At 41.7% G+C, this 23,900-nt stretch overlaps 1 protein-coding gene across 5 annotated transcripts in view; it reads left to right on the top strand.

Annotated features, from left to right (window-relative positions):
• Nucleotides 1–23,900, top strand: part of LOC101790479 (guanine nucleotide-binding protein G(q) subunit alpha) — a 121,014-nt gene that overhangs the window by 20,036 nt on the left and 77,078 nt on the right. For 3 of the 5 annotated variants that reach the window (XM_072030622.1, XM_072030626.1, XM_072030624.1), the window contains exons 3-4: nucleotides 259–471; nucleotides 2,193–2,377. In XM_072030622.1, the coding sequence (XP_071886723.1) occupies nucleotides 259–471; nucleotides 2,193–2,377 (398 nt within the window). The remainder of the gene's footprint in view (nucleotides 1–258; nucleotides 472–2,192; nucleotides 2,378–23,900) is intronic. The other 2 variants (XM_038169434.2, XM_072030623.1) reach the window with 1 other exon arrangement.

A 23,900-nucleotide genomic window follows, 5' to 3' on the forward strand; every position in this document is an offset into this window, starting at 1 on the left:
TGGCTGCAGTGTCCCAGCACTGGAGCAGCCAGGTGACAAGCTGCTCACCTATACAACGACCAAAATCTTTTCGTACATCTCGTAGCTCACACTGGTATAGGTTTCGGGTAGTTACTGTTGATTTTTCGGCATCCTCATCTTCCTCCTCCTGAACCCCTGATGGCCCAGCATCGTCGTCTCTATACCTAGACTTAGCAGAAGACTCTCTGCGTTCTAAACGACCTGAATCTCTATACCATTTTTTCACCTTCTCTATAGGGGCAACTTGCACTGCTACAGCTTGTTTCTCTGACCCAGCTACAGGGTCTGCCACAGGGGTTGGAATACCCTCTGCAGGGTTAACTTGCACTGCTACAGTTTGTTTCTCTGACCCAGCCTCAGAAGCTGGAGCGGCTGCAGGAGCTGGAGCCGCTGCAGGAGCTGGAGCAGCTGCAGGAGCTGGAACTGGAGCGGCTGCAGGATCTGGAACTGGTATGGCTGCAGGGTCCAGTAGGGGTTGGAGTGCCCGTTGGGTCTGTCACAGGACTTGGAGTGGCCACAGGGTCTGTCACTAGGTTGATAGTAGTATTGATTGCAGCTCGATAGCCATGGACCAGACCCCAGCATGCTACAGTGATTTCTGTCACTTTGTAACTGCCAGAGTCATGACTCCCTTTTTTCAAGAATTCTCCCAGTTTTTTAGGATTTTGCAGTTGTTCAGGGGTGAATTTCCAAAACACTGGAGGTGCCCACTGCTCTAGAAACCCACCCATATCCTCCCACACTCCCTGCCACTCGCAACTAGCCCGCCTCAGGACAGATCTCTGGATGATATTCCTAAGTAGTTGTTTAATCTTAAACAAAACCTGAAGGGCATTCAGGAGGCATAACAACAAGACCATGCTGGTCTGGGTATCCCAAGGATATTCAACATCTTGGAAAACTATTGTAACAAGCTGGGAGGATAAGAGAGAGGGTGGTGAAGGAGAAAGGGAGAGTGAACGAGTAAGAAAAAATATCTTCCCCTTTCCCCTCCACAGATTGACTCCCTGGCAAAAAAAAGGCAGTAGGTGTAATTGTCATTAGTTTCCGAGATACGGTTTCCAAAGTATAGAGTCGATGACAGTGCTGAGTTCAAATACCAAGTTAGAGTCATAACCAGAAATTTCATCGTCTCATAAGCCACTGTTACAACACATAGTACCATAATGATCTTAAACCAGGGCCCGGAGAGAATAAACAACATGACAGAGAGCACATACGGAAAGTAACGTGCTATAATACTCAATTTGGAAAACAGGTGCAGCAGACTTGAGATTAAAGCAATCAGCATTATGACAAGTAACTATTAAGCAGGTCTAATACTTATACCAATTTTAGTTTAACACACTCTGGTCAGATCTGTCATTATCTCAACCCTTCGAGCCCCACATTGGGCGCCAAAAAGGACTGTTGTGATTTAACCCAGCCAGCAGCTAAACACCACACAGCCATTCGCTCACCCTCCCCCCTCCCTCTCTGGAATGGGGGAGAGAAACAGGAAAGTGAAGCCTGTGAGTTGAGATAAAGACAGTTTATTAAGACAGGAAAATAATAATAACAATAATAATAATAACAATAATGAGGATAATAGTACTACTAATAACAATGTGTATGAAACAAGTGATGCACAATGCAATTGCTCACCACCCACTGACCAATGCCCAGCCTAACCCCGAGCAGTCCGGCCCTCCTCCCCCCTGCTAGCCACCCGTATATATTGTTTAGCATGACGTCAGATGGTATGGAATACCCCCTTTGTCTAGTTTGGGTCAGCTGCTCTGGGTCTGTCCCCTCCCAGCTCTTGTTGCACCCCAAGCCTGCCCGTTGGCAGGACAAAGCGAGGAGCTGAAAAGTCCTTGACTTGGTGTAAGCACTGCTCTGCAACAATTAAAACATCGGGGTGTTATCAGCACTCTTCTCATCCTAAGCCAAAACATAGCATTCTACCAGCTACTAGGAAGAAAATTAACTCTGTCCTAACTGAAACCAGGACATTTGGTTGTTACTATAATACTGTTGTTTTGATGTTTAACTGGTCCTTGTAGTTACCATGTAAGCAACGTAACCACTTGACAATGTTCTGTCCTGCACTGAACAAGCTGTCCACTTTGTGCAGAAAAGTCATCTGTCTGTCCAGTGGCTGAAGTATATTCTTCTTATTTTTCTTGCAGGCACAGGAGAGAGTGGCAAAAGCACATTCATCAAACAGATGAGAATCATCCACGGATCAGGTTACTCTGATGAAGACAAAAGGGGCTTTACAAAATTGGTGTACCAGAATATATTTACAGCAATGCAGGCCATGATCAGAGCCATGGATACCCTCAAAATACCATACAAATATGAACATAATAAGGTGAGATTTTTTTTTATTTCCATAGCTGAAGCTTCTCCTCTTTTATCTTCAGGAAGCGTACTGAAGGTCTCTAAAAATTATACATTGTGTACAAATTATATTCTACCTAAAATTTAGAAGAAAAGGGCTTCTTCCAGTCCTGCCTCTACTTCTCTGCCATTTGCACTGCTCTGACAGCACAGAGGTGCTGCTCTTAAAAAGATATCTGGGGGTGGGAGGGTTGTCATATCAAGAGGGTTAAGAGGTTAAGAGCAGTCTGGCATTTTCCTGTGACTTTAGTCACCTCTTTTCCGTTCCTCCTTGTCCATGTCTGGGCCAGAGCACAGTTAAGACATTCTTCTGGTTTGTACCAGTACTATTTAAGACTTTCCATTAATATTATGTGGGGAAAAATCAAATTTATTAGAAAAATAGGTGGGGATATCTTGTTGAATTTGAGTACATTATGAAATAAAACTTTTGACACAAGGCCTTAGAATAAGCCAATTCTTTTGAAAGTGATGATATTGCTGAAATTTAGAAAAAGAAAATACCTTTAAAGCATTTTGTAAGTTTTATCTTTGGTTAGCCTGACTTCGTTCACTTTTTTTAAATATTAGCTTTCTAAAAGAAAGATGAATGACATGTTTTAAAGTTTCAATGAAAGAGGGTAAAGCACTTAATACAAGTGATATTTTTTTGCATGGGGAGGCAAAGGATTACATGGCTGTATCTCCCGTTCCTTTCCATTGGGGTGCTCTGTCTTTGAGAACAGTTCCTGAGAACTGGTCCTGATATTTACTACTGACTCTTACTGCTGACTCTCAGTAACTTTGTCAGATTAAGATCTCTTATGAGTTAAAGGCTTGCCTTTCTTTGAATCTTGTGAAAGGAGATTTAATGATTATTTAGTAATCCTGGATGAAAATTATACTTGTAAATTATTTTATTATTTGCTTAAATATCAGAAGCTATCTAAAAGCATGGAAATTGGCAATAAGGAAGTAACCTTCTGTTAACTAGGACAGGCAAGATGAAAAAAGTATGTTAATAGAAGTTGTGTTTTTATCTTGCTGGGCAGCTGAACTCCACTACAACCTCCTCAGAAGAAGAGGGGGAGCAGAGAGTATGCTGGGAAGAGAAAAAAAAAAAAGTCTCATGGATTGAGATAAGGATAGAATCATAGAATCATTAAGGTTGGAAAAGACCTCCAAGATCATCTGGTCCAACCATTACCCTATTACCAATGTTACCAACTAAACCATGTCCTTAAGCACCACATCCAGCTTTTCCTTAAACACCCCCAGGGACAGTGACGCCACCACTTCCCTGGGCAACCTGTTCCAGTGCCTGAAATTAAACAGAAAAGGAAGAGGGAAAAAACAAGCAAATGCCGTGCAGAAGCACAATGAGAGAAATAAAATATTCTCTACTTCCCATCAACAAGCGATGTTCGGCTACATCCTGGAAAGCAAGCTATCAATATGCATAGCAGTTGTTTGGGAAGACATATGTCTTTATAATGAAAGCCCTCTCTACACCCCCCTTCCTTCCCCTTTCCCACCTTTTATTGCTGAGTCTGACATCATATGGTATGGAATGTCCCTTTGGTTGGTTTAGGTCATCTGCCCTGGTGGTGTCTCCTCCCCACTTCTTGCCCACTCCCAGCCTACTGTCTCTGGGGGAGTTTAGGGGGATTCTTGATGCTGTGCCAGCATTGCTCAACAATAGACAAAACATTGGTGTGATACCAATGCTGTTCTAATCACAAGTGCAGAGCACAGTACTGCATGGGCCACTGCAAGGAAAGTTAACTCCATCCCAGCCAGACCCAGTACAGAAGTCTTTTGTGTTTACATATATGAAATTTAATTATTAGAATTGATCTGCAGTATATGTTTGAAGGGTTCTTATTTAGAAGTAGGAAAAGTGAAGTTTATTATCAGGGGAAGGCTTAGTTTCTCCATTTGTGTCCACCAAAGTCATTGCAGCTGATTACCACATTGTGATGTAATGGTATGGTAACCAAAGAATCTTGCAGGAGCCTGGGTTTATACAGTGGCAAGTTAGGCAGGTCCTGTCAAAATCAATATTGGTAACTTTCTTTAATGTGTTTTTGGGGTTTCTGAGCTTATGAAAATGTTCGGAAATTTTGAAAAATTTGTCCTAAATAGAATGTTGATCTGAACCTCCTAATCTGATTGTATTCTTGAGCTGTCTGATTTCCCCTTGCCCCTCAGAAATCAAAATCAAATGTATAACTCATATAACTAGTATTAAAAAGGAAATTGCATTTGTATGTGTATTTCAGCTCCATATTTTACTGTACATAAAGCACTGAATTTCCTATCAAACTGACTTTAAATGTTAATTGATTGTGAAGCACACATTTTTCTTCTGTATTGGTATTGACCATCTCTTTGCTGTACTATATGGAAGTCCATTATAAATCCTTGTATTATGCTACAGTGTATATATTCTATAGTTATTATTTAAATTGAGTGTTGAATTTATATAGAATATTTTTATATAGTTGAAGTGAATGTTAGATGCGGCATATCTGTATACATGTGACCAGACCTTTCTAGTTATAGCTGTTCACTTTTTATATATAAAAATAACTTTCTTGAAAGTGAGAAAGTCTATCTTTGTGCTCAGCTACTTCACAAACATTCCCATCAGTTCTAATAGGGCTATGTGTGGAGTAAAGTGCCAAAGCTGACAGGTTCTAGATGAAGTTCCTTTATAAACTCAGCGGGATTTTTTTAATTCAGGGGAATTAAAAAATACAAACTTTTTTTTTTTTATTGAAAAAAAACTCATTAGCCTTGCAGCCTAGAAAACACAGGAAGGGCGCTTCCTATGAAATTGAATCTCATATCAGGAAATTCAGTCTCTGGAAATAATATCTCAAATTTTGAGTAACAGCATATTCTTAGCACAGTACTTGTTTTGCACAATAGCTTAGAGACCTACAGCTCAAGCTGCTACTTATATTGCTGTGCCTAAAGAAATGGGAGCGAAGTGACCCTTTTATCAAATTCAAAAAGTTCAGTTAAGTAGGCAGTTGGGATCTTTGTACAGTGTAAAACAATGACATCTAGGCTGGATTATTTTAATATCAGCATAGAAAGAAGCAAGTTTTAAGTTAAGGCAGTTAGTTCTTCCAGTATTGTGTTGGCTTCATAGTCACCAATATAATTAAATCAGTGAACTCTGAAATGGTTTGTCCTATATTATGACAATCTAAGTTCTTTGAAAGATTTATTATCAGAACAGTGAAAGTCAATTGAGAAACGTAAATGTTAGCGTTTAAATTGTAATGTCTGATTACTGATGGTAGGGCACTGTATCACATAAAACATTTCTTTTGTTAACTGCAGAATGTGAGCTCTATTGAGGTTTAAGATAACAGGTGAGGGTGATCTCTTCTCTAAGGAAATGGTGGCTTATGAATTGTTTTTTTTAGTTTCCTTTTGAGTAAACGTTACTGTGTTTTCATTATTTTTTAAATATAAATTGTGAAGTTTTTATATGCATATTGAATTTTGGAGAAGCAGTTTATAAAATATAGAAAAGCCTTAGGGTGTTCTTTGTGTTTCTCAAAATTGCCTGTCTGCAAAATTTTTGTGAGTGTACAATAGTAACTCATGTGCAAGAACTAACATTCGCATACACATTTTTTAAAACCATCTTTTTAGAATTTTGACCTGTGTATCTATGTTTCTGTCAGTCCACCCAAGTTAATTAATGCTAAATGAAGAAAACCATTAACTAATTATTTTTTTAACTTTTGACTTAACTTTGGTGTAATATCTCCATTCTTGGAGATATTCAAAAGCCACCTGGACATGGTCCTGGGCAACTGGTTCTAGGTGACCCTGCTTGAGCAGGGGGATTGGACCAGATGACCTCCAAAGGTCCCTTCCATCCTTATCCATTCTGTGATTCTGACATTCCCAGTGTTGTCCATAGTGGCTTAGAAGCCATTGTTCTAGGTAATGTAGTCCCCATTTCTCCTGTTCTATCTTTTTTCATGTCTAATATTACTGAAGGATGTGTGTTTTGTTTTGTTTTTTTCTCTCCTGTTGTTACAAAAGTTCTACTAAATAAATTACTCCTGTACTAAAGAACTACTACCAGTTTTACCCCTTATTGTTTCTTTTCAGTGTAATTTCCAGAACACAGTTGCCTCTTCTTAAAGACTGTCTGGAGGTTGTCATTCATTAATGGTTAACAGGCAGGAAATCTTAATTGAATATGATGCCAAGAATTTCCTGTGAGTCTTCTTAAATATTCATAACAAATTACCCAATGTGAGTAAGCTACAAGAACAGAGAAACTGAAAACATAAAATCAACTCTTAGTGTAGACAAAGAAGTTTGCTCTAAGTTTCAAAGAGTAGTTCCACTGATGAAGTTGTTTCTGTATTTAAGCCTATTCCTTATAAGGAATGTTTAAAAATGAAAATAAGCAAGTATGGGAAAATGCTTTTAAAGTCCAAAATCTTACTGATGCTCTCTTCAAGGCCAAGTTTACTTTGTTGATAGCTTTTTTTTTTCCCCCAAGTCGGATGAATCTATTGTAACAAACAGACCAAAGTAAGATACTAGGAGCAGGTATGGAATCAGATTACATAAATCTCAACTGAACAGTTTTGAGTTTTAAATGTTTTGGATCTCTTCAGTGACATTTGATCTTCAGCAAACATAAGTTGGAGAAAGAACCTCCCTCATACCTCACCTGATATGCAAATAATGTGAAGGACTGAATACCAAGCAGCAGTGTGCTAATTGTGTGTGAGATCCATTGACTCAGGTGACGTAGTATGTATGGTAGTTATTGTCTTTTTTGAAAGAAGGATATTATGAGGATGTTGAAATGAAATGCTTCTAAAGAATAGCTTATTGGTTTGGAACACACATAATAAAGTGCTTCTTCAAGTAGATGGAGAAATCTGAACTGTGCCATCTGCACAAACAGTAGTATTCTTCAGTGTCTCATACTTGAAGAAGAGAGCTTAAAAGCAGGTTGCAGGAAAAAGGGATTTATACTAGTCATGTTAGTTAGTATTCAGCACATCCTAGTACTCTCAGATGTCTTACTCCAGACACATAAAAATAAATAAAAATTACCTAGTAAATAGAAGTTTTGCAGACTGTTAAATGCTTTGAATAATGTGAAGCTTCTGATGCAATTTTTGGGCAAGAAATAGAATACCTAAAAGCCAGCCAACGTGGAAGACAGCATAGTAAGATTTCAAGTATCGTAATCAATTAACTTTTATTCAGATAAAGGAATTAAAGATGACTTTTTTTTTTCAGGAGCCTTGTTTGACGTGAGGTAAAACCTGGCTCCCCAATAGCTTTACATTTCCTCCCATGATGACGTTCATCAAAGATCTTTAGGGGCTCCAATAAAGCCATGAACAATTTCTTCCTCAGTGCTTCATAAAGAATGTTGGTAAGGACTTCCACAATCCTAAATAGATCTCAGTCTCTCCCCAACTGGTTTTCTTCTATTTTAAGTCTCCTTCTGTCAGTCATTTACTCCTCTGATGCCCAGCTTGCCTATCTCCAGTCTTTATACATTTAACCTTATAAAGTCCTTATCTATTTACCTGTGACCTTACCATATTGTTCTACTCTCTACTGTTTTTGTTTTCCATTATATTTGAATCAAACTTTAAAAAAATAATCTTTTTATAAATGTGTTAACTTATATTCTGTCCTCCTCCTACCATTTCACTCATTTGTTTACCCCTTATTTAGAGCAGAGATTTCTCGCATTTGTCAGTATTACTCCAATGAATTTGTAAATTACTTGTTTCCTCTATTATGTTCTGCATTACTATTTCATATGTTATTCCAACAGAATTGACTTTTAGATTTTTTTCTAAGTGTAGGAAAATGATTACGTATCAGAGATAAGGTAGGTTAGCAAGGTTGCTTGAAATGCTGAGAATATCTGTATTTTTAAGAAACATATCAATAAACAAGCAAATATTCTTCAAATTCCCAGTAAAATTATATGTAATTTCACCTATATGAAAAGAGAAGACTGTCTCAGCCTTCAGTTATTTAACCTTACTTAAATTTTCACATTTTAGAAACAAAAAATTTGATGAATTAATCACATTTAGGTTCATGCATGTGTTAACATTTAATTCTGAAAGGAGTAGGACTTTGATTATGGAGCATGTATGACAGATACAGAATACTGTAGACATAAATTTGAAAACTCAGTGTTAGCAGTGCATTTTTACTTATTTTTTTTAAATATAACTTTTTGTTGATTAACTGCCTTTTGCTAACAGGAAGTGGTAAGTCATATACAAAATCATGTGTATGGGGTGTGATGTCTATGTTTTATCTTTTTACTCCTTCTGGTAGTGGGGAGAATGGGTGGTAGAAATGTTTGCTTACAGATTCTTGTAGATTTTGAGATCTTCCATGCAGTAGTTAAAGGACCATGACTATAGGAAGATGTTTTTAGCATTTTTTTTTCTTTCTTATTATAAGTATTCTTTCTCTTTTACTTCAGATCTGTTTTTCACATAGTTATTTTGTTTAGAAAGCATATTGTGTGTCTGAAAGGAAACATTCATGTAAACATGCTTTCTGACAATAAAAATGTGAAATGCTCACAGAGCAACTTCTGTATGTGTTAGAAGTCTGGAGTTTATTTTAAGGTAATGAAGGAGGTTTCACACAGAAAATGATTCTGACTTTTCTTTTATTAGCAGCAACTACATAATTATATAGGCATTTATATTACATATAATATTTAATATACAAATATAGCTATACTTCGTTAGAGTAAAATATTTGTTAACACTAATAGCTTCCTAATTAGTTCATTCATTAGTGCAAGATAAGTATTTAGATTATCCAGCATTGATCTCTGAAATAATTTTAGATTTAAATATTTTCTTAAAATTCCTCAGAAACTTTAAGAAAGTATTTCCTATGCACAGTAAGCATTTTGGGGGGAAACTGACGGATCCAATTATGTTCCATTTATGTTATATGAAATGACTAAAAACTCTTCAGTATCATGTCTTCATTATTCATTTCTACTAACTCACAAGATTTTCTTGAAATAAGATTTACTGCCATGAATTAAGAAATCATCAGCTAAAATAGCTCTTATTATACAGTTCAGCTTTGGTTTAGAAAATTGTCTATTGTTAAGCAAAAGAGTTGTGTTTAAGAAACAATAACAAAAATCCACAACTGTTTTTATCAAGTGTTTGTTTTTATTATAATTATTGTTTTGTTTTTATAGTGCAATGCTTTGCCTGATATCTGTATGCACATAATTACTTTGATTGTCTGCTTTCTTTGAAAGTTCTCTTGCATTTTTTTCTCCTTGATCAAAGTCTGAATATTAGAGTTGATCACGTATTCACACTATATGAGTCCAATCACATGCCTAACTGTTTTCAGTTAGTGAAAACAGTAAGTGATTATACAAAAGTGAGGCATGAGACAAAGGTCCAGTGTTTTATTTATGGAAAAGGAGTATGGCAAAGGAGTATGGCAAAGGACAAAGTATGACATTATCAGTGTTTGTTTTAATTTCCTATTGACAATATTATTTTCCAGAATCAAAACACAAAACCTCTGTTGCATGCCTCAACTTTGGCCACAAAATATATACATTTTGATTGTTTTCTATAGTTTATTTAATATTATGTTGGGCCTGTGATATTGGATAAGTAGAAAATGATGTTATGATCAGGTCACTTTTATGAACACTCTTCAGTATAACAAAACAGAGCTACATATTGTGTTAAAAGGGTAACAAAGACAGGGAGTTGCTTTGAATACCCTCTTACACTTCTTTAATTCTCATTTGTCTCTCAGTTTCTCAGCTCTTAATCCCTATTGTACATGAGAGTTCACGAGATGTATGCCTTGTCTGGGGCAAGTAATACTGTGGAAAAGCTGTTACAATTAAGGGGGTGTGTCTCATGATATTTTTTTTCAGGTTGATGACTTTCCATTTTTCTTCATGTAACCAACAGGGTAGAGTTAAAATTTGGAACATTTTTAGTTAACCTGGTAAACAAACTTGTAGATAGAGTGTTAACAACTATGACCAGTTGTGGTGGTTCTACGCTGCTATGCAGCTGAACTCCAGCACAACCGCTCTCTCACTCAGGGAGAAAATATGATGGAAAGGAGTCAAGGGTTGATATAAGGACAAGGAGATCACTCAACAATTATTGTCACAGGCAAAACAGACTCAGAACAGGAAGATTAATGTAATTAATTGCCTATGACTAGCAGACCAGAACAGTGATAAACTAAAAGCAAATGAAAAGCACCTTCACCCCCATCCACCCTCTTCTACGTCCTCCCCCCTGAGTGGCACAGGGGAACAGGGAATGGGGGTTGTAGTCAGTCCATAACACTTCATCTCTGCCACTCATTCACAATCACTCTCTTCCCCTGCTCCAACATGGGGACCCTCCCATGGGATACAGTCCTTCCCAAACTGATCCGACGTGGGCTTCGCACAGGCAGCAGCTCTTCAAGAACTGCTCCAAATATGGGTCCGTACTATGGGGTCCATCCATCAGGAGCACACTGCTCCAACCTGGGTCCTCCACAGGTGGCAGCTCCTGCCAGATCACCTGCTCCTGCATGGTCTCCTCTCCAGGGGCTGCAGGTTCAGTCTGGAGTCTGCTCTGGTGGGGGCTCTCCATAGGCCACAGCCTCCTTCAGGTCAGATCCACCTGCTCCATCATGGTCTCCTCCACAGGCTGTAGCATGAAAATCTGCTCCACCGTGGTACACCATGGGCTGCAGGGGTCAACCTGCTCCACCATGGCCCTCTCCACAGGCTGCAGGGGAACATCAGCTCCAGTGCCTGGAGCACCTCCTCGCCCTCCTTCTTCAATGACCTTGGTGTCTGCAGGGCTGTTTCTCACTCCTCACTCTCCCAGCTGCTGTTGTGCAGCAGTTTTTTCCCTTTCTTAAATATGCTCGCACAGAGACACAACCAACATCGCTCATTGGCTTGGCTCTGGCCAGCAGCAAGTCCCTTTTGGAGCTGGCTGAAACTGGCTCTTATCTAACAGGGTGGCAGCTTCTGAATTCTCACAGAGGCCACCCCTGCAGTCCCCTGCTACCATAACCTTGCCACATAAACCCAATACACCAATTATTTGAGAACCTATGCTTTCTGTATTTGTTGTTGGTAGTGCAAGCAGATAAATGAGTCCTCTTGGCATGTGTATTTGTTCTTTGTATCTTGCCTACAGTCCTTATATAGCTATTTTTTGGACCAGCGAACCAAGTGCTGTCAATTATATAGGATGTACAAAAAAATAACTGTCACTGGAGTATTAAAAGTCTTGGGTACATTTGCTTCCCTTCTGGACTCCAGTACAGCCATATGTGGAAGAAGAATGGGAACATGCCACAGAGTAAGATGTATTAACACAGCAGTTGTGTAACCCTGGTGAATCCCATTGTGCTCTTTGTGGTTCCAGTTGTACCACTTCACGGATATTTTAATGTTTGTATTACTATTTATCAAAAAAAAAAAAAACACAAACAAAACAAAACATAGCTATCAAAAATATTGCCATTGGATTTTGTTTGGTCATATTTTCTTTTCTAGTCCATATCTATATCTACAGAGGCTTTACTGGGTATTTCGTAGAAGAGCACCATCTTGACCTTGGAAATTCTGACTGCGAACTTGTTTTTTTCTAACTGTACCATTTGTATGGCCACACTATGTTATTTTACATTTGTGAAGAGGTTTAGAACAAAATGAAAATTAAATTTTTGTGTGCTCATTTCTATTAATGTGTTTATTCAATTATAATTATGTTTGAGGTAGGTAGTCCAGTAGTTTATTCTTTACTGCTGGTTCTGTTCAAATAGTTGCTTCACATTGTAGAAACATGGTGGCACCAATTATTCAAGGCACCTTCAAGGATTGTTTAAAACAGGAATCTCCTGAGTACTAAACAGGCATAGCTTTTAGACGTGCAGGGTTCACTAAGTAAACTCTTGGATTACACGGGCAACTTGTAGTTGTGTATAAACACGATTTATGTCCCATCTAAGTATTTTAACCAGTGTTCTGACATAACAACACTTTTCTGCAGTGTATTCTAATATTTGTTTTGAGTTGGGTATAGATGCAAAGGTAGTATAAATTATCAATCCACTTTTTCAGAAACTGAAAATATGTGAATAGTTTGGAATGAAATAGTTTTCTTTTCTGTTACAGTTTTTATTAAGAGTAGGAATCATGATGACATTTAAAACAAACAAACAAACAAAAAAAAACACCAAACACTTCAATTTCTATCTAAACCATAACATAGTATGTTCATATATCATTTGGTAACAAATAATTCACTGTAAAAGGCTCTGAAAGCTAAACTTGCTTCTTATAAGGCACATGTCATAAGCAAATAAGAAGATTCTTGTGTCATTTAAGCTCTTGACAATTTTGTTTTTACTGAATTCAAAAAACAATATAATCATAAAATCATGTGTGTTTTCTGGGATGCAATATTTTTAAGAAACATTTTATATATTTTTTGTATGTTTCCTTTGATGACCCTATGCTCTTTTTTATATATTTTTAAAGCTGGTTTCATTGAAACTCTGGATTGAAATCTTTTGCAGTAAGGCTTTTTAATGACTTTTTTTTTTCTCCATACAATGAGAATTTTCTTGGTTTCCCTTGATTCTTTTTTCTCCTTTCCTTTCCTCTTATTTTCTCTGTCAGTCTGGAATGCTTCAATATTGCCTTGACCTTTGAAAATTTAAAACACTAAAAACAAAGGATTGAAAATAAAGCTACTCAAAACAGTGTAAAAACTTGCTCTGTATTGTAAATTCTCTTGCAGTCAATCTGCACATGAAAATAAGACCATAGGGAAGAATGAAATATGACAATCTTCAAAAATAGCTTGTGGAACTTTTAATTTAAATGTGTGATAACATTTTGGGGAAGAAAGTAACTTCAACATTTTTAAAATATTTTTTTCAACTACCTGCCACTTTATAACTACCTTGAGTTTTTTTAACCCTTTTCTGTAGCAAAAAAAAGTTAACTGCTTCTGTGATAATGCAAGTGCCAACAATACTGGACTGAGATAACACTAAAAGATATAAAGAATGTTTGACTAGTACATGTATGTAATTTGGCAGACAGTGTAAAATGGACTTTTCTAAAAGAAAATCTGAGTTATTAGTCTGTTTCAAATTTGCTTATGGGGGGAAGATGTTTAAGATTATTGAAGGACAAACTGAAGTCATAATTGCTCAGCACTGTTAAATTGCCAGAGGAATGAGCTGATATAGCATGAAAGAATACCTCACCTGGCGCTGGAAATGGGAATGAAAACTCCATGTAAGAGAGCAAAGGTTCCTTTCTGATGAGATATGAAAAGCTGGAGTACTCTCTCTGGAGTACAATCCTGGAATGTGAGTAGTCAGGGGCTGATTTTGGAAAAGAGAACTGGCACTGGGGGGGGGGGGGTGAACGAAAAGCAAGGTTAAGGAGCCTGGTGCTGTTTCTCATATAATTGGTTGGTTTAGGTCAGCTGCCCTGGTGGTGTCTCCTCCCCACCTCTTACCCACTCCCAACCTGCTGACTCTTGGGGAGATTGCAGGGAATCCTGATGCTGTGCCAGTCTTGCTCAGCAGTAGACAAAACACTGGTGCGATACCAATGCTATTATAGCTACAAGTGCAGAGCACAGCACTCTATGGGCTGCCGCAGGGAAAGTTAACATCCCAGCCAGACCCAGTGCAGAAGTCTTTTGTGTTTACATATATGAAAATTAATTATTAGAATTGATCTGCAGTATATGTTTGAAGGGATCTTATTTAGACCCAGTACACTACAGTACATAACAGGTTTGATTGGGCAGGTCCAGCTCGGTTGGCAGATCCTCTAGCATTGACTAACCAGCTGGCCTTTGACAAATGTGTATCCCAATGTTTGAATGTCCCATTGCCCTCAGTGTAGTCCTTAACAGTCCATTGCATCATTCAACTTTACCAGACACTGGTGCATGATAGGGGATGTGATACACCCACTCAATACCATGCTCTTTGGCCCAAGTGTCTATAAGGTTGTTTCAGAAATGAATCCCATTGCCTTTCAGTTCTTTCTGGGGTGCCATGCTGCCATAGGATTTGCTTTTCGAGACCCAGGATAGTGTTCTGGGCAGTGGCATGGGGCACAGAATATGTTTCCAGCCATCCAGTGGTTACATCCACCACTGTAAGTACGTGGTGCTTGCTGTTGTAGGTTTGAGGGGATGTGATGTAATCAATCTGCCAGGCCTCTCCATATTTATATTTCAGCCATCATCCTCCGTACCAAAGAGGCTTTGACCGTTTGGCTTGCTTGATTGCAGCACGTTTCACAGTCATGAATAACATGTGCAATAGTGTCCATGGTCAGGCCCACCCCTCGATCACAAGCCCATCTGTATGTTGCACCTTGATGGCATGTGGTGTCATCGAGCTATAAATAATTCACCCTTATGTTGCCAGTCCAGGTCCACCTGAGCCACCTCAATCTTAGCAGCCTGACCCACCTGCTGGTTGTTTTGATGTTCTTCAGTAGCCCAATTCTTGGGCACGTGAGCATCCACATAGAGTACCTTTACAACCAGATTATCTACCCAGGCGGCAATATCTTACCACAATGCAGCAGCCCAGATGGGTTTGCCTCTGCGTTGCCAGTTGCTCTGCTTCCATTGCTGCAACCACCCCCACAGGGCATTTGCTACCATCCATGACTCAGTATAGAGATAGAGAACTGGCCATTTTTCTCGTTCAGCAATGTCTAAAGCCAGCTGAATGGCCTTCACTTCTGCAAACTGACTCGATTCACCTTCTCCCTCAGCAGCTTCTGCAACTCGTCGCGTAGGACTCCATACAGCAGCCTTCCATCTCCGATGCTTCCCCACAATACGACAGGACCCATCAGTGAACAGGGCATATTTCTTCTCATTCTCTGGCAACTGGTTGTACAGTGGGGCTTCTTCAGCACGACCCACCTCCTCCTCTGATGATATCCCAAAGTATTTGCCTTCTGGCCAGTCCACAATCACTTCCAGGATTCCTGGGCGACTGGGGTTCGAGCCCGCTGAGTAATCAGTGCAACCCACTTGCTCCATGTAGCATCAGTTGCATGATGTGTAGAGGGGACCCTTCCCTTGAACATCCAGCCCAGCACCAGCATTCGGGGTGCCAAGAAGAGCTGTGCTTCAGTTCCGACCACTTCTGAAGCAGATTGAACACTTTCATATGCTGCCAATATTAATTTTTCAGTTGGAGTGTAGCAGGCCTTGGATCCTGTGTATCTTTGACTCTAAAACCCTAGCGGTCAACCTTGACTTCCCCAGGCTCTTTTTGCCAGAGGCTCCAAGTGTGGCCTTTCTTCCCGGCTGCGGTACAGAGTACTTTCTTTACATCTTGTCCTGCTTGGACTGGTCCAAGGGCTACGGCATATATTATCCCCGATTTAATTTGTTCAAAGGTGTTGTCGTTGCTTGGGGCCCCATTTGAAATTGTTATTATAGATTACTTCATAGAGCGGGTTTACAATCAGACTGTAATTTGTAATGTGCATTCTCCAAAAATTCATGACACCTAGGAAAGTTTGTGTTTCTTTTTTGCTAGTTGGTGGAGACACAGCTGTTATTTTGATCACATCCATTGGAATCTGATGACATCCATCTAGCCATTTTATTCTTAAAATATGGATCTCTTGTGCAGGACCTTTGATTTTTTTTTTAATGGCAAAACCAGCATTCAGAAGGTATACTGAATGCCCCTGAAAAGTGCAAGTAAACTGTGGCCTGCACTCTGCTGCTAAAGGGATGGAGAAAAATGCATTAGCAATATCCATTGTGGCATATCACTTGGCTGCCTTTGATTTTAGTACGTATTGGATTTCTAGTATGTCTGGCACTGCAGCATTCAGCAGTGGTGTGACTTCATTCAGGCCACAATAGTCCACTGTCTCACCATGAGACTTTTGTACTAGCCATATGGGACTATTAAAGGGTGAGTGAGTCTTGCTGATCACTCCTTGGCTCTCCAATTGACGAATTAGCTTATGGATGGGAATCAGGGAGTCTTGTTTGGTGTGATATTGCTGCCAGTGCACCATTTTGGTAGCGATTGGCACTTGCTGTTCTTCGACCCTCAGCAACCCCACAACAGAAGGGTCCTCCGAGAGACTGGCAAGGTAGACAACCATTTAGTTGTCAGTGGTTCTAATGTCTAGGTGGAGACCATTGATGAGCAGTGTCCCACGGGGGTCTGTCTTGGGACTCGTGCTTTTCAATATCTTCATCAACGACATAGACAATGGGATTGATTGCACCTTCAGTAAGTTTTACAGATAACACTAAGCTAAGTGGTGCGGTTGATACAACAGAAGGAAGGGATGCCATCCAAAGTGACCTGGACAGGATGGAGAAGTGGGCCCACGTGAACCTAATGAGGTTCGACAAGTCGAAGTGCAGGGTGCTGCACCTGGGCCGGGGCAATCCCAGACATGAGTACAGGCATGGAGAAGAACTCATTGAGAGTCCAGGTGGGTTTTGAAGGTCTCCAGAGAAGGAGACTCCACAACCTCCCTGGGCAGCCTGTTCCAGTGTTCTGTCACCCTCACCGTAAAAAAGTTTTGTCTCATATTTAAGGGGAACCTCCTGTGTTCCAGCTTGCACCCATTGCCCCTTGTCCTGTCATTAGATGTCACTAAGAAGAGCCTGGCTCCCTCCTCCTGACACTCACCCTTTACATATTTATAAACATTAATAAGGTATCCCCTCAGTCTCCTCCAAGCTAAAGAGAGCCAGCTCCCTCAGCCTTTCCTCGTAAGGGAGATGCTCCACTTCCTGCTCCACAAAGATGATTACTTTCTGGCTCTACGCTGGACTCTCTCAAGCAGTTCCCTGTCCTTGAACTGAGGTGTCCAGAACAGATGCGGTCTCACCAGGGCAGAGTGGAGGGGGAGAAGAACCTCTCTCGACCTTGTAACCACACCCCTTCTAATACACCCCAGGATGCCATTGGCCTTCTTGGCCACAAGGGCATAGTGCTGGCTCATGATCATCCCGCTGTCCACCAAGACCCCCAGGTCCATTTCCCCTATGCTGCTCTCCAGCAGGGCAGTCCCCAACTTATACTGCTGTCTGGAGTTGTTCTTGCCCACATGCAAGACCTGGAACATCCAGGCCAGTTACAATAGGGTGCTTTTGACACTCATTCCCAGTCAGACTCACTTCAGTCTCCAGTACAGTTAACTGCTGGGATTCCCCTGTCACTCCAGAAATACAGATGGGCTCCGGCCCTTTATTGATTGATGGCATTACAGTACACCGTGCACCGGTGTCTACTAAAGCCTTATACTTCTTTGGGCCTGATGTGTCAGGCCAACGGATCCATACAGTCCAATAAAGCAGATTGTCCTTTTCCTCCCTCTGGCTGGAGGCAGGGCCCCTCTAATCCTAGTCAGTATCTTCGTTTCTGTATTTGAAGGACTGCCTCCTGCAAGTTGGAGCAGCAAACTTTTCAGAGAATCCCTTTTTCCCGATTGTTTTCTTTTGCAAATCATGTACCCGTGCCTCCTGGGTCGCGGTAGATTTTTCCATCCCATTTTCTCATGTCCTCTCTATGGTCACGTAGGTAAAACCACAGGGTGGCACGGGGTGTATACCCACTATATCTTCTTTATTGAACAGAGGGACTCTTGCTCCTGTTAGCTGAGATACTGGTTTATACAGGTGGGGAGGAAGATACTTAAGTTGGTGGGCCTCTTGGGAAAGTTTCTCCAGAGTATTCTCTTTGAGTTGATGGACCTCTTAAGAAAGCTTCTCCACAGCCAAGACACAGGTCTGTAGGGAAGAAAAGAGACTTTGTTTGTTTACCAGAGTCATCTACTCAATTCATCTATGGTGGGTTCCTTTCAGTTTTTCCAGGTCTTTATTGCCAATGAGCTGGCATATGATGATGGTGCACTCCGTACAAACTTGCACCACATGGGTGGTGTACACTTGACTTCAGCTAGATATTTGTTTGTTGTCTACGTCATCATAAATTACCTCCAGCATGGCTAATTCCCTCAGGTACTGAATTCCCTTCTCCATGGTGGTCCACTTGCCTGGTTGACATACAAGGTCTTCCTTGAAGGGATACCTTTCCTTCGCACTTGACAGGAGACACCTCCAGAGGGTGAAGATTTGTTCTCCTTTTCCAATTGCTTTGTCAATGCCCCTTCCCTAGTGAGGGATTCCAGCTGCCTGGTTTCCCTGCCCTCTAATTCCAGGCTATTGACACCACTATCCCAGCACCAGAGCAGCCAGGTGACATCGTGCTCACCTGGCCGACAACTGAAATCTTTTTGCATATCTCGCAGCTCATGCTAGGATAGGCCTTGGGTAGTTATTGATGCTTTTATTATATCTTACTCTTTGTCTTCCTATTCCTCTGGCCCAGCACTTCAGAGTAGTCTGCCTCATCTTGTTCTTCCTCCCCTGTCTGAGTAGGAGTTCCTCTGCTTCAGGAGACATAACAATAAGAACATGCTGGTTTGAACATCCCAAGGATATTCAAAGTTTTGAAGAGCTATTGTAATTAGCCAGGAGGAGAAGGGAGAGGTGAAGGAGAAAGGGAGGATGAACAAGTGAGGAAAAGTATTTCCCCCGTCCCCTCCATAGATTGGCTCCCTGAGGAGAAAAGGTAAAAGGTGTAATTATTAATAGTTTCTGAGATATGGTTTCCAAAGTATAGAAGTGATGGCAATACTGAGTTCAAATACCAAATTAGTCTCATGACCAGTAATTTTATCATATAAGCCAGTGTGACATGGTACAGCAATATATCCTTAAACCAGCCCCCAGCAAGGATAAGCAGCACGGCAGGGAACACATACAGTTAGTCATGTGCTATGTAACTAAAATCAGAAAACAGGCATAGCAGACCTGAGATCAAAAAAACTCAACATTGCGATTAGCAACAATTTTGTTTTAACACACCCTGGTCAGATCTGTTATTATCCCAACCCTTCGGGCCCCACCTTGGTCATCAAAAGGACTAAGGAGTGTTCCGATTTAACCCAGCAGGGAGCTAAGCACCACACAGCCATTCGCTCACACTTCCCCCCCGCAAAGTGGGATGGGGGAGAGAAACAAAACAAAACAAAAAAAGTAAAAGCTTGTGGGTTGAGATAAAGGCATTTTAACAGGAAAGAAAAGAAAGAGAAATAATAATAATGATAATAGTAATAATAATATGTACAAGACAAGTGTTGCACAATGCAATTGTTCACCATCTGCTGACTGATGCCCAGCCTGTCTCTGAGCAGTGGTCTTCCCCACCCTGGCCCGCCACCCCATATTATTTTTTCAGCATGACATCAGATGGCATGGAATACCTCCTTGGCCAGTTTAGGTCAGCTGTCCTGGGTCTGTCCCCTCCAAGCTTCTTGCACACCTCCAGCATCCTCACTGGCAGGGTGATATGAGAGGTTGAAAAGTCCTTGGCTTAGCATAAGCACTGCTCTGCAACAATTAAAACATCAGTGTATTATCAACATTCTTCTCATCCTAAATCCCAACCACAGCACCATACCAGGATGAAAATTAACTCTACTCTAGCCCAAAACAGGACACATCTTCTGCCCTTAGAGAAGCGTATTGGATTTACATGGCAACGTTTTGGTAGCTGGGGGCTTCAGGGTTGGCCTCTGCGAGAAGAGTCCAGAAGCTGCCCCATGTTAGATAAGTGCCAGTTCCAGCCAGCTCCAAAAGGGACCCGCTGCTGGATAGAGTTGAGCCAACAAGCGATGTTGTTTGCACCTCTGTGAGAGCATATTTGAGAAAGGAAAAAACTGCTGCACAACAGCAGCTGGGAAAGTGAGGAGTGAGAAACAACCCTGCAGACATTAAGGACCCAGAAACTTGGCCAACTCAGTTAGGGAGCAATGGTATTACCTACCACCTGAGAGGCCACAGCCTCTCAGAGCTTAGCGCGTGCACACACAACATGCAATACAGCTTTCTAGAGCTCTAGGTGGCATATACTGCCACCTAAATGTCAGGCCACAGGGTGTGTCCTACTCTTACACCAGTTCAGGACAGCAGGAATAAGCACACCTGTGGGAGATGTGCACAGGTGTAGGCACTCCTCCACCTAGTGACAGAGCTCCAGGAAGAGGTAAATAGGCTAAGGAGGACAAGAAAGCTTGAGGTGGAAGTTAGAGTACTGGAGCTGTTCTCCTTTTTCTGAGACAGACCCAGCAAGTAGAAGGGAAGCTCAATAGAGGGGTTTCTCTAACTTCTTTTTGTCTGGCTGAAAGCACTGACTGTAGCGGGTTTTATGTGGTAAGGTTTTGGAACCAGGGGGCTATAAGGATGGATTCTACAAGAAAAATCCAGAAGCTGCCCTACGTTAGATAAGGGCCTTGCTTTTGGCTAGAGCCAAGCCAATGATTGATGTTGTTTGTGCCTCTGTGAGAGCATGTTTAAGACAGGAAAAAAAAAAAAAAAAACTGCTGGGGAAGAGCAGCTGGGAGAGAGAGGTGGGAGAAACAGCCTTGCAAATACCAAGGTCAGCGAAGAAGGAGGGGGAGAGTTGCTCTAGGCACTGGAACTGAAGTTCCCCTGTGGTAAGGACCATGGTGAAGCAGGTTGTCCCCCTGCAGCCCATGGTGTACCACAGTGGAGCAGGGTTCTATGCTGCAGCCCATGAAGGAGACCACGGTGGAGCAGGTGGATCTGCCCTGATGGAGGCTGCAGCCTGTGGAAAACACCCACTGGAGCAGATTCTGGGCTGGACCTGTAGCCTGTGGAGAGGAGCCCATACAGGAGCAGGTGACCTGGCAGGAGTTGCTGCCCATGGGGGACCCAAGTTGGAGCAGTTTATTCCTGATGGATGGACCCCATGGTACAGACTCATATTTGGAGCAGTTCTTGAAGAGCTGCTGCGTGTGGGAAGCCCACGCAGGATCAGTTCAGGAAGGACTGCATATCATAGGAGGGACCCTGTGTTGGAACAGGGGAAGAGAGTGACTGAGAAGGAGCGATGGAGACAAAGTGCTAGAGACTGACCTCAACCCCCGTTTCCCTGTTCCCCTGCCCCACTCATGGGGGAAGTGTGGGGGGGAGGAGGTGGAAGAGGGGGGGGGGGGGGGGGGAAGGTGTTTTTGGTTTCTTTCCTTTGTTTCTTACTTCTCTAGCCTGTTAGTAATAGGCTATAAATCGTATGATCTCCCTACTCTTGAGTCTGTTTTGCCCATCATGATAACTGAGTGATCTCCACGTCCTTATCTCAACCCTTGAGCCCTTTTCCTATTTTTTTCTGCCCTCTGCATCGTATTTTCTCCCCCTTCCCCTTTGAGGAGAGAGTGGTTGTGGTGGAGATTGGTTGCACACCCAAGTAACACCAATGCACTGGCCTAGAGGATAAGGGGCAATGGCAACAAGTCCCTTATGTTGCCATTAGTCCCCCCCATGCCCACACAAGGACTCCCCCACCTTCCCAGGTGCCTATGCACAATAGGTATGAAGCTTTGCAAGTCTGTCTGAACAGTATTGAGGAACATGGTACATCTGGCTTGGAGGTGACACTGAGGTCATGTTGACCTGCACCCTGCATTTTAATGCTTCTACCAAATAAAAAAGATGGGTCATTGTTGTGGAAGACTCCCTTCTGAAGGGAAGAGAAGGCTCAGTATGTAGACTGGAGCCACTTCATAGGGAGGTCTGCTGCTTTCGTGGGACATGGGTTAGGAATGTGAAAAGAAAGTTTTCTGCCCTGGTTCAGCCCTCAGATTATTACCCATTATTGATTTTTCACGTAGACAGTGGTGAAGATGAAGTCTGAGGGCAATCAAGAGAGACTTCAGGGCCTTGGGAAAAATACTTAAGGGATCAAGAGCACAGGTGGTGTTTTCCTGTATCCCTGCAGTTAGAGGGAATGATGAGGCAAGGAACAGGAAGAGTCAGCAAATCAATAAATGGCTTCGAGCCTGGTGTCACCGGCAGAAATTTGGGTTCTTTGATCAAGAGTAATTTTACAAGATGCCTGGCTTTCTGGCAATGGACAGTGTTCACCTGTCTCTAAGGGGAGAAAAGGTCTTTGATCAGGAGTTAGCAGGGCTCATTGATAGGGCTTTGAACTAGATTTGAAGGGGGAAAGGGACAAAACCAGGCTTGACAGAGACAAGCCTGGAGGCAGTATAACAATGATTATTGTTATATAAGATCATGGATGTGGTCTACCTAGACTTCACACTTATGACACCATTTCCCACAACATTATCCTGAAGAAGCTGGCTGCTCAAGGCTTGGATGGGTGTATGCTTTGTTGGATTAAAAACTGGCCGGTGGCCAGGCCCAAAGAGTCATGGTGAATGGAGTTAAATCCAATTGGAGGCCAGTCACTAATCATGTTCCCCCAGGGCTTAGTACTGGGGCCAGTTCTCTTCAGTATCTTTAACAATGATCTGAATGAGGGGATGGAGTGCACCCTCAGTAAGTTTGCAGATGACAGCAAGTTGGGTGGTAGTGATGATCTGCTCGAGGGTAGGAAGGCTCTGCAGAGGGATCTGGATAGGCTGGACTGATGGGCTGAGGCCAACCATATAAGGTTCAACAAGGCTAAGTGCCAGGTCCTGCACTGGGGGCACAACAACCCCGTGCAACGCTACAAGCTGGGGGAAGAGTGGCTGGAAAGCTGTCTGGTGAAAAGGGACCTGGGGATATTCATCAATAGCTGGCTGAATATGAGCCAGCAGTGTGCTCAGGTGGCCAAGAAGGTCAACAGCATGCTGATTTGTATCAGAAATGACGTGGCCAGCAGGACTGGGGAAGTGATTCTCCCTCTGTACTCAGCTCTGGTGAGGCTGCCTCAGGACCCTCAGATACATCTCATCAGGTCCCATGGACTTGGAACCTTTAGGTTCCTTAGATGGTCTCAAAGATGATCTACAGTGGGTATTTCTTCATTCTCCCACTTTCTGCCTTTGCCTTTGTCCTGGTTTCAGTTAGAACAGATTTAATTTTCTTCCTAGTAGCTGGTGGAATGCTGTGTTTTGGCTTAGGATGAGAAGAGTGCTGATAACACCCCAATGCTTTAATTGTTGCAGAGCAGTGCTTATACTAAGCCAAGGACATCTCAGCCTTTTGCTCTGTCCTGCCAATGGGCAGGCTGGGGGTGCAGTAAGAGCTGGGAGGGGACAGACCCAGGACAGGTGACCCAAACTAGCCAAAGGGGTATTCCATACTATCTGACGTCATGCTAAACAATATATAGGGGTGGCTAGCCGGGGGGAGGGGGCTGGACTGCTCGGGGTTAGGCTGGGCATCGGTCAGCGAGTGGTGAGCAATTGCATTGTGCATCACTTGTTTGTACATACTATTATTACTTTCGTATTATCACTATTGTATCATTATTATTATTATTGTTATTATTATTTTTGTTATTATTATTTTCCTGTCTTATTAAACTGTCTTTATCTCAACTCACGGGCTTCACTT

Source organism: Anas platyrhynchos, chromosome W (assembly GCF_047663525.1).
Source record: "Anas platyrhynchos isolate ZD024472 breed Pekin duck chromosome W, IASCAAS_PekinDuck_T2T, whole genome shotgun sequence".
NCBI classification, from domain to species: Eukaryota; Metazoa; Chordata; class Aves; order Anseriformes; family Anatidae; genus Anas; species Anas platyrhynchos.